This window comes from Stylophora pistillata, chromosome 13 (genome assembly GCF_964205215.1).
Source record: "Stylophora pistillata chromosome 13, jaStyPist1.2, whole genome shotgun sequence".
NCBI classification, from domain to species: domain Eukaryota; kingdom Metazoa; phylum Cnidaria; class Anthozoa; order Scleractinia; family Pocilloporidae; genus Stylophora; species Stylophora pistillata.
Window position 1 is genome coordinate 19,923,363 of NC_142531.1, and position 22,881 is coordinate 19,946,243.

Genomic DNA, 22,881 nt, shown 5'->3' on the forward strand with positions numbered 1-22,881 from the left:
TGGATGTCAAGAAACTTATTTTCTTGCTACGGAAAAATTGTTTTCCATCTTGGGTCATAGACAAGATCATTAACAGGTGTCTAGCGAAGAAAAATAATCCTTCTCCTACTGGGCAGAACGCCTCTTCTAACTCCGGTAAACCTTCTGCGCACTATTATAAACTTCCCTATGTTGGTCGGTTTTCGAACGTCGCTCAGACTAAGTTAAGACAACTACTCAAACGTTATTGTAGAGCTGATTTAGATGTTAAGTTAGTCTTCAGTACGTTTAAACTCAGAAACATGTTCAGTGTGAAAGATTCAGTACCGCTAGGTCTACGTTCGCGTGTCATATATAAATTTTCATGTGCTGGCTGTAATGTCAGTTATATTGGTGAGACCACTCGCCACATTTGTACACGAGTTCGTGAGCACCTCTTGTCGGACAAAACTTCGCATATTTACAAGCACCTGCAATCATCAAGGGCTTGTCTTGACTCTTGTGATACTGAATGTTTCACGATCTTAGATTCTGCCGCTTCAAAATACCAAATTAAGATCAAAGAGGCATTGCATATTAAGTGGGAAAAACCTATCCTTAATCAGCAATTAAAACATCTAGAATTGTCTCTTTCCTTTTAATTATGTTGTTCCTTGGTCTTTTAATTTATTTTTATTATTTATTTATTTAATTCTTTTTTGATCTAGTCAAGCGCGCGCTATTTACATTTTTCGCGTTTTTAACATTCAAATGTAACGTAAGCCCTGACACGTAGTTTGTAACGTACCTTAATATAAATTCAAATGTACAACAGTTAAATGCTCATTTGCAACTGAAGATGACATGAAAATGTCGAAACATGTCTTGTAAATTTAAACTCATAGTTGTTGTTTGTTTTTCGAGAGTTATTGTCACTCTGCTGTCTTTACGACCAATCACATTCCAGAAAATCTGAATGACGTAAGGTTTCACGCGAAAATGTGGATGTGGCAGATGATCTAGCTATCATGTCGGGAGAAACACTGAAGAAATTTGTCAATGAGAGCTCAAAATGTTTCACATGTTCATCGTTGTGCCCTGGTAAAGATAGAGTATATATTTTTGGGAAAACTTCTCACAATTTCGTTGAAATTATAGAATCTACGCTTACCATAGACGTCAACTGCTACGCCAACGACACGAACGCTGGATTGTTTGAGAGGTTGTTAAAGTTTCAGTGAGCAACTGAGAAAGTAGAAGAAGCTAAAAACTGAACTGAAACTCTTTATTCGCACTACTTCAAGAGGTTACTACAGATTATAAAAGTCAGAATATATAAGAAACAGTAAATTACATCAATAATCAAAATGAAATACAAGACGCATTTCAATCGAGGCCAAGGGCTAAACGCTTGCTTCGACCTACAGATGGAGATCAGAAGGAAAAAAGCGCGTGCTTGCCGTGAACAAACCGGGCGAAGGCTTCGAGAACACTGCAATTTAGGTCGGCCAACGTCTCCTACACTACTTGTACTTCTTCATTTGCCAGTCCGCCGCTAGCTGGAGTGAACCCGATTAGTTATGTTCGTGGCTTCTTATCACCGGTACAGGAAATCGGCCCGAATTATCGAGTGTTTCCTCACGTTGGTACAACGCAACAACAATAACAATAATATGACCACTTTCATCGGTAACATGGTCAAACACGAGCGGGAGTGCTTGATATATTAACGATTTCCCGGATCCTGTAGGCAACTTAACAAAGACATCTTCTTTCTCGACTAAAACTTTTCTAATTGCAAGCTTCTGGTGAGCATTAAGCTCGAAAATTTTGAACTTTGACGACGCTTTGCGAAAAGCTCCTTCAAGCACTGCCATTTGTCTTGTGTTTTCCACATGAGGATCGCGATAGAAAACGATATCTGATTGGACGAGTCTCAAAAGGTGAGTCTGGCGCGAAAAGGTTTCTGAAAATGGAACCCCAGCTGTGATTGGCCAATTCGGAGAAAGGAATGTAGTTCGGTTGTCAGCAGCCGTTCTTTTGGGGGAGCGTTGCGTGACATCCACAAAAAAAGGCTGCGAGGGAGACTAACAATGCAGTGGATTTCTGTATTCTGCAACTCCTACGCACGATGAATCCCCCGTGGGTGGTGGTGATGGTATAAACAGTTCTCCCCGTGCTTAGACGGGTACGAAGGATTCCTCTCATCCTTCCCGCCATTGGAGCCAGCCATAATTTTATGGCTATTTTTTTCTTTCATTTTAATTATTTCTTTTTTGTCTTGTTCAAAAAGTCTCCAGTAAGATCATTCCTTTTATTCAGCCATTTTATTTGACTGTTCAACAATGAATCGGAAAAGGACTGGGTAGGGGAATTGAAGTGCTAACTTGGGTGAAGAAGAAACGAGAAAACATACCCGGAGTAAAAACTAAAACTTGTATTTTTATTTACTTTCTTCTTTCAATGCATATCAATTACAGCAAAAAATGGGTCTAGGAGAAAAGTACAACGGGTACATGCACGAAATCAATTTGTTAAGTCCCTTTATAACCTTAGAAGTTCTCTCTGTAATCCGAACATTCATATCAAACTGTTTCCCCACTGCGATGGACATTTGTTTTTGTCGGTTCCAGCCTGGCGCGGCCGCTAACCCAGATGCCCTCCTGAGCAAATTTTCAAAATGGCGGACAAGCCAAAGAGAGAGATAAGAGAACCAAAGTGATTCTGCAACGAATACTCAGCATACACCTATGTTAAAAAGCTCATTTCACAGAGAAAAGATACAAAATTGTATGAAGTTGAAGTCACGGAGGTTGACAAACCCAACAAGAGACTGCAAATTCACTACATTGGCTACAGTACACGCTTCGATGAGTGGAGACCCTTCGGGGACGGTGAAACATCTGAATATTTTCCTTCGAAATTGTATAGATTAGTAGGCTGCAAGAAAAATTTATTGGACGACGTTTAGGGTAAAAACAGCAATCTAACCTGAAAAAAATGTATTTATTCCGACTCTTTCGGAAAATAACTTTACAAATCTTACTTGTTTATCTCGTAAGTAAACGATGGTAAATTAATACCCGAAGCGCTTTCCGAGCTACCCGATTCTTCTCCCACTGCTTTCACGCTTATAAAACAGGAAACGAGCAAAAGGAGGAAGGTGTGGCTGTTTTGACTAGCCATTTGACGAGGTTCAATCTGCTCCTTGTTCGACAATTTACATATCAAAACAAAGGAAATTTGTTCCTCTCTTTGATTTTGGTGGTACATTTTCAATTTGCGCTTGCGTAAAATAGAAATCGCCCAAAACTCCTTGCTCGGTCTTGTTTTGACCACGAACGCCTTCTTAATTTTGACGGACCCGCTCGGGAAAAGGTGAAAATGACGAGGGAAAAACTTTACTTTGTATGAAATATAAATATAGAGGCAAGACCGATACAACGTAGATAAGTAAATTTAAAAACTGAGCACTATATTTCGGCTGGCCAAACCAGCCTTCTTCAGGTGCAGTGGGAATTAACAGAGAATTGGGGTGATGTTTAATAGATAGCTGTATGATGTAACAGCGGAAATATGTAAAACTGATTTGATTGACAATGAGATAACAATAAAAATAGAACTGGTGAGCAAAAATAGAAATGAAGTAAGGTAAATTGGATAGATAACTAGAAACTAATATATTTCTTCGCGAGCGTTAGGGCCATCTGGATAAATAGTGTTGCCTCTTGAAATTAAAAATGCTTCCCTGGCCTTGCGTATCGAGAGGCAACACTATTTATCCAGATGGCCTTAACGCTCGCGAAGAAATGTATTAGTTTCTAGTTATCTATCCAATTTACCTTACTTCATTTCTATTTTTGCTCACTATTTCTATTTTATATTGTTATCTCATTGTCAATCAAATTAGTTTTACATATTTCCGCTGTTACATCATACAGCTATCTATTAAACATCACCCCAATTCTCTGTTAATTCCCACTGCACCTGAAGAAGGCTGGTTTGGCCAGCCGAAATATAGTGCTCAGTTTTTAAATTTACTTATCTACGTTGTATCGGTGTTGCCTCTATATTTATATTTCATATTCGTTATTTTGGGTCGATCAGATCATCGCTGATCCAACGTACAAGAGTAGGAGTATCGTCCACGGTTGCCTGCTGAACATTTCACATTTACTTTGTAGTACGAAAATACATAAAATGGAAAGCCATGATATTATAGTTCAATATTTCGGTGGTACATGGTTAACTTTTTACACGGAGAGTCGGCGAGATGATATAACATCCAAAAATCGCACTCGATTTGAGTGGGCCGATGAAGTGAGCGTGGTCACGAAATTCAGTAAGAGACTATTTGTACCCCGTGAGTTTGATATGACTGAATTTTAAGCTACTTCTCTAACTAGTATCTTAAACCTTTATTGCTCGAAAAAAAATTTATTCCCCGAAGATTTAATTCCGTTAATCAAAAAGATAGTAGTAAATAAATCGAGTACGGAAGGCACTTAAAAAAAAAATCTAAAATATCATTACGTATTTCCTTCCAAAAGAAAAACCATAAAAACTTTACATAATGATACTCCAATGGGGAAAACTTTTTTTTATCATACTTGAGGTGCCATATGATACCTTCTCAAAAAAATTACAAAAAATTTCAAATATGTTTGGTGTTACAAAAATATCTTTCGAAAAAAGTACCCAATGTGTGCTTAGGCAATCATAGGCATCACTTAAGGAAATAATTTACTTTCAATTTTCTTGGCTTCATTGACTAATAGCTGTCGAAAAGACAATTTAGGAAATTTTGCTTATTTTGACTGCTTAACAATTCGCTTTTCGAAAAATAAAGTTCTTGAAGTTTGTTCTCTGTCAAATTTCAACTCTGCATTATAAACTGTTCTGTTCCATGTTATATATTACAACCTCTTTGACGAGATGCTCGCGACAATGGCGGATTACCACCACTTTATCTCGAAGATCTCTTTCACAAATGGAGTCATTTTCAATTAAGGAAAGGGGGCGATTGAAATAAACAAGCTTTCCTCAGTCCCAGTACCTTCTGATGCACAGAGTTTACTTGACTCATGGCTCTTTAGGTGTAGTAGACTTTGGCCACTTTCCAAAATCAAAACTCACGTTGTCGCCAATTAGCATGAACGAGGCCCACTTAGAAATGTCTTCAAAGCCGTTATTCCTCATCCACTTTCTAGCCTCGTAAAGAGATTCACTGGCACTTTCACCACGGAACAAATGTTCGTAAAAACAACCCATGAACTTCTCTGTGGCTCTGTCATCCAAGGCCCATCGTGCCGCCAACACTGAGCGTGCACCGGATCCTATGAACGCTCGAGCGATTCCAATAACTCCCTCAGCTCTAATCTGTCCACGAGCACTGTGACAACAGCTAAGTACCACCAGTTTAGCTCTCAGCTTAGTTTGTGAGATGTCCGCCATCGTCAAAAGGTAGGCTTCTTCTCGTGGAATAAAGGGTGTTGGGCGCTTAGGAGAAAGAAGAATCTCTCCTCTTTCGGCATCTCCATGTGCAGCAAGATGAATTAGACTCACTGAGTAAATCGCTTGAAGTACAGCCTCCTTTGTTGCATGGTGTGCAGTCAGAGGTGTTACGCCAAGAAGTCTTCCAATCATCTCTGCCTCATTTCTCGCACATGGCAATGGCTCTATTGTCCTGCGTCTTCCGTTGTAAATCACCTCTCCAACCTCAGGATCACCTACTATCAATGCCCCGGCCTGACTGTGATACTCTGGGGGGCTCTCCTGAATAATCTTGAGAGTCGTTAAAGAGGGAACGATACGGATCCTAGCCGTCTCCGAGAAATACTTGCCTCCTTCTTCACGTAAGGCTGCAAATGGAACTTGGTACATACAGGAATCGGGGACGATTATGACCTCGGATTCCTTCAGTAAATCAGCCACAGGAGCGATGATTATCTTGTGGCATAAGTGAAGATTCGCTTTAATAACTTTGACAGCATCGTCGTCACGCATCAGGGCGCAATTTTCATGGACAAGCGACATTGACTCGGTATCGTCAAACGATCGATCTTCGCATTTCTCTTCGGGTAAAATGCCAAGGAAACTTTCTGAGAAAAACTCATCTAAGGAAGGGACTAGTCCAGTCACCTCGCTTGGGCGAAGATTCACTTCTCTTTTTAAAAAAAGAATGGCTCTCGTTGCTTTGAGAACCCAAAACCGAACAGATTCTTCATCAATCGAAATATACAAGCAGGCACAGTCTCCTTCTCTTGGAATAATATTCTGAATGCCACACCACGTTTCTGGACTACCTGTAATCTGCTCTTTTAAGGAGTATTGAGTCTCCATCAGGTCGGCCAAGCCTCTTGCCCGTCTTAGTTCCTCGACATAAAGAGCGTCTTCGGGCTTCGCATTGGAAGAAAGCAACTGACTGAGCATCTTGTAGGGAAAGGTACCGTACTTCTCTAAAAGTGACGTTTTAAGCCGATCGTTTTCTTTAAGGGAACCTCGTAAAGTTTCGAACTTTTCAATGCTTTGAAATAGGTACGAAAACGCGGCTTTAAAATCAACTTCTGATACTTTCAACACCGTTAGGTCACAAAGGCATTTGAACTCGTTGAGAATGTCCTTAATATCTCTGCTGAGTTGGAGGGCCTTCCTGGAGTATTTTTCGGCCATGTCATATTTACCAATGGAGTGGAAACATGATCCCAAGTTTGCGTAACTGACTACCTCTCCTAGTCTGCTGCCAGCCTCTATCGAAATTGCAAGTGCTCTTTCGTGATATTCCATAGACTTCTCATACAAACCACGCCGATGAGCGATTATTCCAAGATTTGTTAAATCACTCGCTTCTATTCGGCCACCGACTTTCATTCTAATTGCCATTGCTCTTTCAAGATATTTGTCAGCCTCCCCAAATTTACCGAGAGACATATAAAGTTGCGATAAAATTCCGTAGATATTTGCTTCTCCATCTCTGCCGCCAACAGCTTTTTTGATAGCGAGTGCTTTCTCCAGGCACTCTCGGGCCTTGTTGTATTGACCAAGCGATGTGAACAACGTTCCTAAGTTTCCGTAGATTGCTGCTTCTCCATCTCTGTCGCCAACAGCTTTTTTGATAGCGAGTGCTTTCTCCAGATACTCTCGGGCCTTGTCGTATTGACCAAGCGATGTGAACAACGTTCCTAAGTTTCCGTAGCTTGTTGCTTCTCCATCTCTGTCGCCAACAGCTTTTTTAATAGCGAGTGCTTTCTCCAGATACTCTCGGGCCTTGTCGTATTGACCAAGCGATGTGAACAACGTTCCTAAGTTTCCGTAGATCATTGCCTCTCCATTTCTATCGCCAACAGCTTTTTTGATAGCGAGTGCTTTCTCCAGATACTCTCGGGCCTTGTCGTATTGACCAAGCGATGTGAACAACGTTCCTAAGTTTCCGTAGCTTGTTGCTTCTCCATCTCTTTTGCCAACAGCTTTTTTAATAGCGAGTGCTTTCTCCAGATACTCTCGGGCCTTGTCGTATTGACCAAGCGATGTGAACAACGTTCCTAAGTTTCCGTAGCTTGTTGCTTCTCCATCTCTGTCGCCAACAGCTTTTTTAATAGCGAGTGCTTTCTCCAGATACTCTCGGGCCTTGTCGTATTGACCAAGCGATGTGAACAACGTTCCTAAGTTTCCGTAGCTTGTTGCTTCTCCATCTCTGTTGCCAACAGCTTTTTTAATAGCGAGTGCTTTCTCCAGATACTCTCGAGCCTTGTCGTATTGACCAAGCGATGTGAATAACTTTCCTAAGTTTCCGTAGATTGCGGCTTCTCCATCTCTGTCGCCAACAGCTGTTTTCATAGCGAGTGCTTTCTCCAGATACTCTCGGGCCTTGCCATATTGAGCAAGCGCTATGAACAATGTTCCTAAGTTTCCGTAGATCATTGCCTCTCCATTTCTATCGCCAACAGCTTTTTTGATAGCGAGTGCTTTCTCCAGATACTCTCGGGCCTTGTCGTATTGACCAAGCGATCGGAACAATGTTCCTAAGTTTCCGTAGATTGCTGCTTCTCCATCTTTGTCGCCAACAGCTTTTTTGATAACGAGTGCTTTCTCCAGGTACTCTCGGGCCTTGTCGTATTGACCAAGCGATGTGAACAACGTTCCTAAGTTTCCGTAGATTGTTGCTTCTCCATCTCTGTCGCCAACAGCTTTTTTGATAGCGAGTGCTTTCTCCAGATACTCTCGGGCCTTGTCGTATTGACCAAGCGATAGGAAGAATGTTCCTAAGTTTCCGTAGATTGCTGCTTCTCCATCTTTGTCGCCAACAGCTTTTTTGATAGCGAGTGCTTTCTCCAGGTACTCTCGGGCCTTGTTGTATTGACCAAGCGATGTGAACAACGTTCCTAAGTTTCCGTAGCTTGTTGCTTCTCCATCTCTGTCGCCAACAGCTTTTTTGATAGCGAGTGCTTTCTCCAGATACTCTCGGGCCTTGTCGTATTGACCAAGCGATCGGAACAATTTTCCTAAATTTCCGTAGATTGCTCCTTCTCCATCTTTGTCGCCAACAGCTTTTTTGATAGCGAGTGCTTTCTCCAGGTACTCTCGGGCCTTGTTGTATTGACCAAGTGATGTGAACAACGTTCCTAAGTTTCCGTAGCTTGTTGCTTCTCCATCTCTGTCGCCAACAGCTTTTTTGATAGCGTGTGCTTTCTCCAGATACTCTCGGGCCTTGTCGTATTGACCAAGCGATTGGAGCAATGTTCCTAAGTTTCCGTAGATTGCTGCTTCTCCATCTTTGTCGCCAACAGCTTTTTTGATAACGAGTGCTTTCTCCAGGTACTCTCGGGCCTTGTTGTAATGACCAAGCGATGTGAACAACGTTCCTAAGTTTCCGTAGATTGCTGCTTCTGCATCTCTGTCGCCATCACCTTTTTTTATAGCGAGTGCTTTCTCCAAATACTCTCGGGCCTTGTTGTATTGACCAAGCGATCGGAACAATGTTCCTAAGTATCCGTAGATTGTTGCCTCTCCATCTTTGTCGCCAAGAGCTTTTTTGATAGCGAGTGCTTTCTCCAGATACTCTCGGGCCTTGTCGTATTGACCAAGCGATGTGAACAACGTTCCCAAGTTTCCGTAGCTTGTTGCTTCTCCATCTCTGTTGCCAACAGCTTTTTTAATAGCGAGTGCTTTCTCCAGATACTCTCGAGCCTTGTCGTATTGACGAAGCGATGTGAATAACGTTCCTAAGTTTCCGTAGATTGCTGCTTCTCCATCTCTGTCGCCAAAAGCTGTTTTTATAGCGAGTGCTGTCTCCAGATACTCTCGGGCCTTGCCATATTGAGCAAGCGCTATGAACAATGTTCCTAAGTTTCCGTAGATTATTGCCTCTCCATCTCTGTCGCCAACAGCTTTTTTGATAGGGAGTGCTTTCTCCAGATACTCTCGGGCCTTGTCGTATTGACCAAGCGATCGGAACACTGTTCCTAAGTTTCCGTAGATTGCTGCTTCTCCATCTTTGTCGCCAACAGCTTTTTTGATAGCGAGTGCTTTCTCCAGATACTCTCGGGCCTTGTCGTATTGACCAAGCGATAGGAACAATGTTCCTAAGTTTCCGTAGATTGCTGCTTCTCCATCTCTGTTGCCAACAGCTTTTTTAATAGCGAGTGCTTTCTCCAGATACTCTCGGGCCTTGTCGTATTGACCAAGCGATGTGAATAACGTTCCTAAGTTTCCGTAGCTTGTTGCTTCTCCATCTTTGTCGCCAACAGCTTTTTTGATAGCGAGTGCTTTCTCGAGATACTCTTTGGCCTTGTAGTATTGACCAAGCGATCGGAACAATGTTCCTAAGTTTCCATAGATTGTTGCTTCTCCATCTCTGTCGCCAACAGCTTTTTTGATAGCGAGTGCTTTCTCCAGATACTCTCGGGCCTTGTCATGTTGACTAAGCGACTTGAATAATGTTCCCAGTTCGTTGTAGCATTCTGCTTCTTCTTTTACATTGCCAGATGCTTTCATGATGTTTTTGGCCGTCTCATAAAATTTTATTGCCTCCTTAAGATTGTTTTGAGCTCGAAGTATTCTACCAAGAACTAAATTTAGGTAACCTTTATGGAAGTTGTCATCAGAGTCCTGAGACAAGAGTAATACTTTGGACACCACCTTTCTCCTTAAATTTAAAATGCTTTGATGAAGTAATTTCGAAACTGGACTTTTCTTGCTTAAATTTCCATTGTTTAGTAGAACTGAACATTCTTCGCAGAATAGGATGGCTCTTCTAACGAAACCAGTGTTGAGAAGGAAAGTGGTGACAGCTAGACCTATGTTGATAGCTAACGTGACAAAATCTTCTCCTGTGTTGTGCATCACAGCTATCTTCGCTGTTATTGAGAAAAAAATTGCGGCGAGTTAACTACTACACATCTGAGGCGAATAATTTAGAAGATTTAAAAGAACCCTTGGTTTCGTTGTCTTAACAATTTGAGCACGCAAACCTAGTATATGATCTGCCTTACCGAAGCTCTTAAGACAGGTTTCAATGAGGCTAACCGCTGGCCGTAAACTGGCCGAAAATTTTAACCGATAGTCATAAAAAAAGGTTAACCGAAAAAGAAAACATTTCTCATGACAACAATAGAATTATATTCAAAGGTAGCCGTCAAATGGCCAAAGTTAACGGTTAGCCGTAAAAGTCATTACTCCATGGAGACCCTCTTAAGAACCACTGACCAAAAATATCGAGAATCCGCCGGCAGTTGGAAAATTTCGTAATTGATTTTCTTTTTTCCAAAGGACCCTTTTAGTAAAGCTTTTTCGAAAATTATATCAATAAGTTCTATCGCGTTTTTTTTTTCTCCGAAAAATCGAAAAGTTCAAACTACGCCCAGATGGCCATTCTCTTCCTCCCTTCCCCCGTAAAGCAATGGGGAGCTTTAGCAACGACGACGGCGACGGCAAAGAAAACGTCGTGTCAATTTCTAACTTTTGGTTTTTTTTAACTCTTTCGAGGTTATTCCGATGTGTTTTACTTGGAAAATGCTGGCGAATTATTCAGGGACTATATCACTACGAATGGCGTTAAAGTAAGGAGAAAGAAAGAAAAATTAACCGTCATGCGCTCACGTTCTCGAGAAAACCTAAAGTTTGGTTATTTGACAATGTTGTCTTGCCGAGAGCGGCAAAGAAATGTACCAAAATGTTAAACGGACGTGCAGGGCGATTGTTTTTGCTCATTAAGCCTATTGTTTTCTGCCGTTCTCGTTGCCGTCGCCGTCGCCGTCGTCGTTGCTAAAGCTCCCTAATGAAAAATTACGCATGTTCGGCAACTTCGTACGGTTACAACGCGATGCAGTCCTGCTTTTTAACTTTGTGTGCTAGCAGACGTTCCTTTTATCTCTTAGAAAATAGAAAGTCTGAATAGTCTCGTAAATCAAGAGGTCTCCTATTTGGTTCATTCCTGGCTACATTACTGGCCAAGCTAAAAGATTGGCCTTGACCCCTTCCGTGACAGCCGTTCAACGGATCGCAATACAATTTTTGTCATTTTAGCCCGAACTCTTTTCAAGCTGGACGCGCCGCCTATGGCGGGCCAAGAAAGATACTTTGAGGAATTAAACTTCAAGGATAAAGCTTAAAGATGATGTATATTTTAATTTGTAAATATATCGTAACGGACCATTTTAAAGGCTTTTAAATGGGTCGTGACAGCTGTTCAGCGATATGACTTGCATTTAAGACAAAAAACCCAAACTCTTTTAAACATGGACGCGCCGCTAATGCCGGACGAATACAGAGAATTGGAGGAATGAAAATACAAGGATAAAGCTTTGAAATGAGGTATATTATGATCAGTAAATGTATATGGCATACCTACTCGTCGGCGTTGAAATGGAGTACTTCGCGTCTTTTTCGCAGAGGTAAAATAAAGGTCAACTTCAATGGCCTATAGTATAGGCCATTGAAGTTGACCTTTATTTTACCTCTGCGAAAAAGACGCGAAGTACTCCATTTCAACGCCAACGAGTCACTATTCAGACTTAACGCGACAACATAACAAGAAATTAATATTTTCCAAGAGATTAAAGGACCCTCTGCTAGCACACAAAATTAATAAGCGGGATTGCATCGCTTTGTAGCGTACGAAGTTACCGAAGTTGCATAATTTTTTTACTTGCTTTACGTGGCGGACAATGGCCATCCGGGCGTATTTTGAACTTTTCGATTTTTCGGGGAAAAAAAGCGCGATCGAACTTTTTGATACAATTTTCGAAAAAGATTCACTAAAAGGGTCCTTTAGAAAAAATGAAATGAATTACGAAATCTTGCAACTGTCGGCGGATTCTCGATATTTATGGTCAGTGGCTCTTAAAGTGCTACTGAGACCAAATTTAGCGTTTGCCGGATTTTTCACTTTTCTATAGCTCTAGCTACAGTATCTGATGGCTGCAAGAGGGGCCATTGGTTTGAAACTATTTCAGGGATCTGGGTATGATCTCTGGAATCGTGTTAAAGCCACTGAAGTTTGACCCACGTTCATGTTTTCCCCGTTTGCGTAAGAAGTATAAGTCAAACTTAAACAGTATTTCCAACCTCGGTTCCAGGGCCTTTTCCCTTAGTTGGAGGTGGGACGGGAAAAAGCCCACCCCCAAGTAAGGGAAAAGGCCCTGAGTTTGCAGTATTTCAATATCCAGAACTTCATAGCTTATAAAATTAATTGAAGATCGGCAATAGGGAATAATATACTGAAAATATGATTACTTCTTCAATTTCTCACCAAATGTTTGCTGATTGGCTAATTTCAGTGAACATGGTCAAATTAGACAACAACATAGGCAATTTGACCTCGTCTTTTATGTGGCGACGTAATGTCAATTGGTATCGTTTTTGTGCACGTATTCCATTTCCCGTAATATCTCAGATAAAAGACAGCGAACTTTACTTTCCCTAAAAAGTGGTTTACCCCTCTATTAGTCGGTACAGTTAACGTATGGTTGGGTTTCAGGTGACGTCACAAGCTTTGCTGAAGTTAGTGTCCGCCATGTTGGTGTCCCTCGGGTGTCAAATTTATGAATAATTAATCGATTTCTATAGTGAAGCCCTCTCTCTTATCGCCGTATTATTTCGCCAACTACATGAATATCCAGACAGAAAAAAGCGATAAAAGTATCCGGCATTCATCTTAAGGTATCCCAGTGCTCTCTGAGTATGCCGAAAGCTTAGAGAGTTGGAAGGAAAGATGTTTGCAAAAGATCTCGGTCATTGGGGTTGACCCTGCAAGCATACCAGCCGAGAAGTTCAGTCCAAAATGCTTGCCTCCTGTGGAAGCGTCGGACTTGCTGAGTTACCTCGTTCTTGAGACCAGCTTCTACACCAAGAAGCAGTTCAAGGCGTTCAAGAGTCTAGAGGTGTTTAATCAAATGGTGTCGGGATTTGTAACCTCAGTTGTAGGCAAAGTAATCGCTGGCAAGTATGCCGTGAGAGCACGAGTTTGGCATTCACAGCATATGAATGATCCTTTAGTGAACATTTGGGTCATTTCCGAAAACGATGGGACTATTTTGTCAGCCCATTGCTTGGGATGCAAAGCTGGACTGGCTGAGTCATGCTCACATATCGCAAGTGTTTTATTTATGTTTGAGGCAACTACTAGAATTCATGGCAAGCTCGCTGGGTGTCACGAAAACTCAGACACCGAAAACTCAGGTCCCTCGAAGTGTTCTCAAAGCTTTCGAAGTGCTCCATAATTCGATAGTGCATAGCATAAACCATGAACCAATTTTTTTTATAATATAACCGGTGGAACAATGCAACAAATCCGACGCGAAAGACGGACAACAATATCAAGAGTGATTCTTCAGTGAAGCGAATCGTGACGGCGCTGATGCCGAGTCTTCTTTCGCGTTGTTTTTCTCTTTCTGCCTCATTTAAGAACTCTAGCCCAAGGGTCGCAAAATTGTCTTCGTTTTGGGACTGGTGGGCCGAGTCTCTGTTTTTATCCATTATTATCGCGAAATATTTAAGAATTTTAACAGAGCGACAACAAGGATCTGTGCAACGAAGTACAAAAAGGTAAACAAACGTCCCTTTCGGCTCGTCAAAATCACGCCACATTTTAATACTTTGATGTTGGAGGGAGCGCATTTGATCCCGTTAACTGTGAATGAAAAGTTCAAAATTAACGGGAAAAATGGAGGTAAATCTAAGCTAAATGAAGTCTTGTGTCACTCTAAAATGTTTTAATACTTAACCATCGGACGATTTTGCGAAACGTGCAACTTGCGGCCTTGCTTTTGCTGCTTCAGTTGGATCAAGACCCAAAAGGTCAAAATACACGCGGGATTACCAGGAGTGATCATGAGTCGAGTTTATCACTTGAATTTTCGAGGAGTCTGAGTTTTCGGGGTCTGAGGTCTGAGGTCTGAGTTTTCGGGGTGTGAGTTTTCGTGACACCCCAAGCTTACTTGCACTCAGGTAAAATGCTCATGGATTTTGCCGACATAGGTCAATGAAGTGCTGTATGAGAGGGCTAAAGACATCGATTTCTCATCGGCTAAGAAGCTCAAAGAAAAGCTCGACCAAAAAATCGAGGATCTACAACAGCCGCAAGCCTCGAACCATGCAACAACTTCTAGTTCCTCCTGTTCTTCCCCTTGATTTGTGATGATCTTAGGTATAGCGCATTAGATCATATATATAATGAATTTTGCGCTATAGAGATAATAAAATTATTAAATTATTATACGAAAAAATCCTTAGTCTTTATGCTTTCCACTTTTGCTCGAACAGCCAACAATAATGCATAAAACCATCCCTTCTTTCTCACATGAACTCTTCGTTAGATACGGTTTGTTTACGCTCGAGGGACACCAAGATGGCGGATATTAACCGTTGCTAAGGTATAGGTCACGTGGGTGAAACCCAAGGATATCAACTTCTCTTGTTTAGTTTCCGCTTTCTGGTCATCAGATTTTTCAAATGACTTGATGTTTGTTTACAAACTTGATTAGATTACTTTGGTTAAGATTTTATTGTTGTCTTTAAGATAGAGAAGGACGGTTTAAGAGGTACAAAAAAATGTGGAGAACCCTTGCATAAAAGAAAGAAATAAGTTCCATAGAAGATTCTTTGAGCTCAGACGAGTTCCTTCAAATGAGGAACACATTATCGGCTACGAGATGCATGGAAAACAATATCGTAAAATTCCGCCCGCCTATACGCCCTCCTGGTTATAGGCCCATATAAGGTTATAGGCCCATATAAGGTTATAGGCCCATACAAGGTTATAGACCCATATAAGGTTATAGGCCCATATAAGGTTATAGGCCCATATAAGGTTATAGGCCCATATAAGGTAATAGGCCCATCTACTTGCAAACAAAAAACATTCCTCCGGTTATAAGCTCCCTTCCCCCCGATATTAGCCCCCCTCTATGCTAAGTAAGGAATGTCAGAAACCAAAATTCCAGGAAATAAATACTGAAAAAATACCAAGCCAAGGCGACGGAATACGGACGAAGAAAACGCTCAAGGAGATTAATGAAACGTTAAAAATAAGAGTGCTGAAAAAAACCTAAAGACTTGGAAACCTATCCTAGAAACCTCATTGTAAGCGAGAATGGCCTTAAAAGAAGGTAAAATATTGCAGTCGTTTGTACTTTGGATGTATCGTAAACCGTATTTTCCCGCGCAATTTACCTTGAATTTTGTGTCACGTAATGGTTATGGTTATGGAGCGAAAACAACGCTCCGCTGTTTGTTTTTTTCCAAATGTATTTATCATGGGTTATATAGCCCTCTCTTTGGGGTGTTACATGGTATGTTGTTACAAATGCTTCATTAGCGGTAGGTTATACATATTAGAGTTGTTGTCACTTAGATTCATTCGCGTCTTACGACTTGGGGTTATCAGTTTCTTTTAGACGTAGTTTTTGCATGCTGCTATTTGAAAGTTTTAGCTCGTTTACGGAATCATTGTTATACGAACATAGTTTAGATTGTTTTGTTGGGTAGTTTTTCTTGCTACATCTTTTACATTTCTGAGTTTTCATTCTGTTTGTTGTGTCATTCCGATCCATTTTGATGATGAAGGTATAATGAAGAGGGTCGCATATGGCTCGTGTTGACACGCCCCAATTGTGGTTGCTTATTGAATGATAAATGTTTTATATTCGTTTGAGCGGGGTGGCGAATTTGAAAATAAACTTCAAGGAGGAAAACAGTGCAACTGGTCGAACTCTCGGGAAAAGTCCAAAAGAACTGGAAAAATTCAGTTGTGAAGAATGGGTGGGAGAACAATTTCGTGAGGGTCTCAATGGGTTCAACCGTCAAAGAAAGTTTATTTCATCATTTAGCGTAAAAGAAAAACAGTTCGAACGTAGAGTTTTGGGAATTTTTCGAAGAGATCAGGGAAGGCGGTAATTTTGTGTGAGCTGGTAATAAATGGTAGCCATATTACATGCGCGCTCAAATGTTGTGATCGCTGAGACTAGATTAAAGACAACTGTCCTTGTTCGCAGTACATGTAAATGTATTTGTAAATAAGATGGTATTTCGACAAATAAATCAGATGGAGTTAAGAGAAGAACCGCAAAAAGTAGCTGGAAGGACTGTTTGTGATGAGCTCTAATAGCTGTTTGTTGTATTTCACTGGCTTGTAGACACAACAGGTCAGCGCTGAAATAGCCGTTGTAGAAGACTACTCAATATTGTAGTCTGCAACGCTGACGTGTTGCGTATACAAGCCAGTGAATTTGTAGACTTTTTCAATCTAGTTCAGTTAGGATTGCCAAATAAACAAATAACTTACAATTTAAAAAGTCAGAAACATCCAGCGTTCACGTTGATGAAAACAAAGTTAGTACTTGGATGATGCTTTTATCTGGAAAAAAGGGAATAAAAGCGATTGGTAATGAACAAATAATGATCTCTGCAAATGGAACAAAAGTTGTGATGTGTCCACAATATTGGTGGTTGTTTTGTCACACCATTTTAAAAAATAAATCAAACTCATTAAATGCATGTAGCGAGTGATTTCAGTTACTGTGAAGCATTAAGATGATTGACAAGCATCCCATGTCATTTTTTACGTCTTAGGTTTCCCACTGGTGAGTGACAACTACCCCCAGGTTTCGGGCAGAGATTTACAGGTGATCACCGTTTGAGGACGTGAATTTGGTTCCCTACCGAGGAGCAAAGTACAGCAACTTTCGCCAGATTCCTCCGCAAAAATTTTCTCCTATCAACCATGTACAAACAATTAATTTTTATTTAACTACGTTAAGGAATGTACAAATAACGTGCGAATCGCATACAAATAGCGCGCCATATTTAGACACTAGGTTCTTAGTAGACGTTTTGGTGTGCCTTATTTCTGAGTTTTTTACCATTTGTTTGTATTTTGATTAGCTCGACGGGATTGTCAAAACTCGGCTCGAGTCGGAAAAATCTCAACACTGCTAAATACTAAAACGTCTAAGATTGATCCGACGGCTCAGGGGACGTCATATTCCCGCAAAAATTTCCTCGTTATGTATTGGTTATGGGGGAGGCTGCTTGGTGCCACATATTAGTCGTCTGGAGTTAACGCCTTCAGGTGTAAAGACCAGTGACGTGGTTATTTTAGAGCAAATTACCAATGGGCTCCGTCCGTTTTTCCTGATCTGTTATATAAGTTAGTATTTTTGTTTTTGATCATGCAAATCACATCTGTAAGAAAACGAAAAGTTCAAGAAGGGAACGAGCTGATTATCACGCATAGATAGCTTACCATTTAAAGATAAAAGCTTCAGTTGTACTGTGCTCGATCTTGTGATGAATATCCAGCCGTTCTAAATTGATGAACTCTAAAGCCTGACGTTCCCTGTAAAACAGAGTAAAATTTCTCAATTTTGCATGCTCAAATCCCTCATTGCTGATTTAATATATACACGTTGTGACCTACAATACCGAAATTCATTTACTTGTGTTGGAACACTTGATTATTCTTAGTAAACTGCTGTATGGTTCTCCATATCTTTCTTCCAGAGATAGGATTTTATTCAAACTTCCGTGATATTGGATTTTCATTTTGAATTTTATGATTTCGCATGAAAGCTGTGGAGTTCAACCCCCGCTGTCATCTGCAAATCTCGCATAAATTATAATGAATCTTACTTGACAATCAATCAGTTCCTAATCAATATATTTCAGTGATCTCCCAACATCCCGTGCGGCGTTATCACGTTAAAGAGCCCGGAAAAATGTGTTCTATCGCTTTTAGGACATAAAATATAAGCTGATAAGGCATCCGCTTGGAAACTGAGTTGACCAACCAGACCCAGCGTATTATGAATCATTCAGTTTATCTTCTCTTTGTTTTTCATGTTAAATAAGAAAGATAAATTGTGCATAAGCTATGAGGTATTCATTGCATTACATGGATAACAAACCATACCATACTACTGAGTGAAGACGTTATGTACTTTCATAACAGTCAACCAGCATTCTCAGTTAGTCGTGTACCCTTAGAAAGTGAAAATTTTGCTATTTCCGAAAAATCAGAAAATTTTGACATGAATACGAAAAGCTAGTCGTGTTTAAATGTTTTTTTTTAATTGCAATTGTTTCATAAGTTTCGAATGAAAGGACGAACTCAGCCATATAGAATTTAATCATTATTCGGATGATTGCTCGCTGTTAGCGCTCTCGAACTGCAAGTTTCAAAGCAAAAAAGAAATGCAAAGGTTTGACCTGGGGAAATGACTGTTGTTAGTTTTGAGGAGAGTTTTTTACAGGCACACGAATCTTACAACTTAAAGTAGGTTTAGGATCATTTCCCCTCTCTCCCCTCCCAAAAAACGGAAGTATCAATTCTTGTTTATTACTCAACCTCGTTCCCAGGGTCTCTCATCTTCCCGGCCCCTGGAGCGAGCGAGGTGAGACCCTGGTTTAGGCTTGTCACGTGTCTCCCAGATTTTAGGAGATTTCAAATTAGCGGTTTGAGGGAGGGACAGATAAGTGGGATTTTCTCTGCACTTAGTCCACTGGCGAGCGTAGCTTATTGGCAATTAAAACAAACTACACATGAAGCGCTTCGAACCGAATGTCAACTGAGAATATTCAGCAGACGCCCAAAAAGATCCGTAAGTCTTCCACTACGGTAAATATCAATTGTTGCAGGCTTTGTAAATCAGTTGGAGACGTATACGGCTCGAAGAACATCTATGCGAAAGGAAATCGCGCATCACTCGCCGCCGCCGAGGACATTTATGGCCGCCGTTGAGACAAGAAAAATTTTTTCCACATCTATTATGTAGGACTTGAAAAGACGCTTGAAAAAATTTTTATTTCTTTCAAAACGGTGATCAGTGAAAGTCAGAGTTTTATCGTAACGGTGCTCGTTCTTATTAGATCTTTAATAAAGGTATTCAAAGGCGAAACAACATAAACAACTGGACGAAATGACAAGGAAGGTACAGGTCGTTGATTGTTTAACTTCTCGAAGAAGAGTGAAAAATCAAAGATTTGCCGTATCCCGTCGGTATTAAAAACGTCCACCACATCTCTGCCCGAATATATCGCTTCTAAACACTGGACTTGTTTGGGTTTTAAATTAACGTTACAATACCAACTCCGAGATATAGCGACTTGAAGGCTGCTATAAAACGTGGCGACCCGAACAACGATAGCGTCGATTTGAAGATGACAAATGATAGGAGGCAAAAATCGAGCAAACAAACGACTCGTCCCTAAGGAATTTTTTTGCTGTCTAAACACGTGACCAGCCTAAACCAGGGTTTCTCCTCGCTCGCTCCAGGGGGCGGGAAGATGAGAGACCTGGGAACGAGGTTGGTTTATTACTTTGGATACAGCGAATGTTATCTGCTTGGTATCATGTTTAAGTCATCTAGAGTTAACGCCTTCAAGGGTAATGACCGGTGATAATGAGATAATTTTCGAGTAAATTACCGATCGACTTCCTCCGTTTTTTTATCTCGATTACATCAGTTAGTTTTTTTTGTCTTCGGTCATACAAATCACACCAGCTAGAAAATGAAAAGTTCACGAAGACAATTATACAGTAAATTATACAGTATATACAGCAAATTACGCACAGATAGCTTACCGTTTAAAGAGAGAAGCTTCAGTTGTACAGTGGTCGATCTTGTCTTGAAAGTCCAACCGTTCCAAAGAGATGATCACTGACGGCTTGACGTTTCCTGTAAAACAGAGTAAAATGTTCATTTTGGAAGCTCAAATCCGTCATTTGTTCTAACGTTTGACGTGCCAAACCGAAATACATTCACTTATTTTTTTGTTAATATATTTGTCTTAATCATCCAATCACACTAACTATGAAATAAAATTTTCACGAAGACAATGTGTCGATCATCACGCACAGATAGCTTACCGTTTCAAAAAAGAAGCTCCAGTTGTACTGTGATCGACCTTGAAATGAAAATCCAACCGTTCCAAGGAGATGAACACTGAAGCCTGACGTTTCCAGTTAAAAATAGAAAAATGTTTTCATCTTGGAAGCTCAAATTTCAAATAAAACGTCTGACACCCAAAAACCGAAATAGATTCACTTATTTTTATTAGTATTCTTGTCATCGATTATACAAATCACACCCCGGGTAGAAAACGAAAAGTTCACGAAGACATTCAAAGTTGATTGCCACGCACAGATAGCTTACCGTCTCAAGAAAGAAACTTCAGTTGGACTAAGATCGTTTTTGTAAAGAAAATCCAACCGTTTAAAGCGATGAACACTGAAGCCTGATGTTTTCTGTAAAACAGAGTAAAATATCTTGTTTTGACATGCTCAAATCCATCTAGCTTTATTATAAAAGTTTGATGTACAAACCCGAAATACACTCACTCAACATCGAACACCTAATTATTCTGACTAAACTGCTGAGCAGCTCTCTATGTCTTCCTCCCAGAGTTTTAACTTTACTCATTCTTCCGTGATTATCGATTTTCATTTTGAATTTTACGAAGTCGCGTGAAAACTGAAGAGTTAAACCCTCGCTATCTGGTGTAAGATTAGGGAAATAAATTCCTCTTCGTTTTAAAATTTTGCGAAGTGAGTGTCATTCGTTCACCTCTTGTACATAATGAATTTTGTTAAGTAAAGAAACATCACTTCTTGAACTTTTTCTCGATCTCATTTGATAATTGATCAGTTCCTATTCAAATATTACGCCTAGCTCTAAAACCCCCTTATAACCCTCCCATTTGAAAAATGCTACCCACACTGCGGCCTGACGTCCCCTGTTAAACAGAGTAAAATGTTCTATTTTTGCATGCTCATCCGTCATAAGCGTTTGAAGTACAAAAACCGAGATGCGTTCACTTTAGTTGGAACATTTAATCGTTCAGGGAAAATGGCTGAATAGCCCTCGATATCTTCCTTTCAGAAAAAGAAAAAAAAATTATGAATTTCATTATTTCCTCCTTAAGTTTCTCTCTCGAAAGATCTGCATAAGCTTGGCTCACCAGCACCACGTTTGGCAGTTGACTTTAGTAGCTGAGAGTAACTCTAAACAAGTCAACTTTACCCTCACCGGTACTACGCAATTTGATTAACGGATAAAATATATTTTATGTTCTAAATGAAAGTTGAAGTTTTCGACCGACCTCGTTTGTGATTGTCTTCCTCTTTGTAGACTGTATTTTTCAGTTTTTATCGTAGCGCGACATCACAAATGTCTTCCACCAAGCTACTGCATTGAACAAACCATGATCAAGGTGTTACTCCTTTTTATATCACACTAAAAAAATTCATCTTTACAGTACTTACCACGACCTTAAGACATCGGTGCCTTGCCATAAAGAAAGCCATCTCTACCAGACTGTTTGCTTTCTTTCGACCAAACGTCACCGGTTACTCACATCAAATAGCCAATCGAATATGATCCTCTGCCTATATTTCTCAGTTTCGCAGTCGTTCTAGTCCTCAGTCCTATCGTTTATCTCGGCCGGAAGCCCATTCTCGCTGAGCAAATGGAAACTTCGGATAATAAATTTTTGTTTGTCGCAGTTGAAACATCAAACCCACATAATTACTTTTGATCAGAGCAGATACGATTAAGTTGCAGTAGATGAGGAATTCATTATATTCCTGTCAAAAAAGGAAGCGTAGGAGAACTTTAACTTTTATGATAATCTTCTCAGACTTTAACAAAAATCAATAAATTCCATCCAAGTAAGTAGAGGAAAGCTACTTACTCTGATTCCATGCGCATGCGTGGAAAATTATATTCTTCCTTGCTTTCTGATTGCTCAACTTTCACAGAATAACAAAGAAAATACAACTCGAACAGGTATCGAGTAAAGAAGGAAGCAGGTATTAAACATAAATAGGTGACAGCTAGTTTTCTGTCTTCCAGGTTTACTAACTGTCACGTTTCACGCAATATTTAGTTCTTATTAACCGAGCAGGAGGTCTGTATGGGGGAATCTTGTCCGAGTTCGCCAGTACAGACCGAACGCAGTGAGGTCTGTACCAGCGACCGAGGTCAAGATTCTCCCATACAGACCGACCTACTTTGGTTAATAAGATGTTTATTATATGGCTGTGTCTTATATGCCAATTTTTTATATTCTTTGTACCTTTTTTTGCTTTACCGGTCTAGATGCCGGTCTAGATGGGAAAATCTAGCTTTCAACAGTGATTCCAGCTGATCAAATTTGTCAATTCGGTAGTTCCCAGTCCTTGTGAGACACAGCCATATAATAACATCAAATAATTTTGTGCAATGCTCAGTCTTAAAGTTAAAATACGGATTCTTCCCAAGGAAACAGATAAATAAAGGAAAGCAGTGCAAGGGGCATTACGTACCTTTCAGCTCCTAACCTCCCATTAATGTTTTCTTCTTGACCTCCCCCCCGTACTCCTTTTTTTTTTACCTGTTGTTATTGTTGTGGCGATGGAGGTAAAAAAAAAAAAAAAATAAACTAAAAACC

At 40.3% G+C, this 22,881-nt stretch overlaps 1 protein-coding gene across 1 annotated transcript; it reads right to left on the minus strand.

Moving 5' to 3' along the window:
* Nucleotides 1-4,206: 4,206 nt before the first annotated feature.
* LOC148718086 (uncharacterized) lies at nucleotides 4,207-10,299 on the minus strand. The gene is made up of 4 exons (XM_088743637.1): nucleotides 9,857-10,299; nucleotides 9,385-9,811; nucleotides 6,964-9,144; nucleotides 4,207-6,606 (listed from the first exon to the last, which is right to left on the minus strand). Exons 1-4 carry the CDS (start codon nucleotides 10,297-10,299, stop codon nucleotides 5,041-5,043), a joined length of 4,617 nt encoding a protein of 1,538 aa, XP_088599763.1. The 3' UTR covers nucleotides 4,207-5,040.
* Between the last annotated feature and the right edge of the window lie 12,582 nt (nucleotides 10,300-22,881).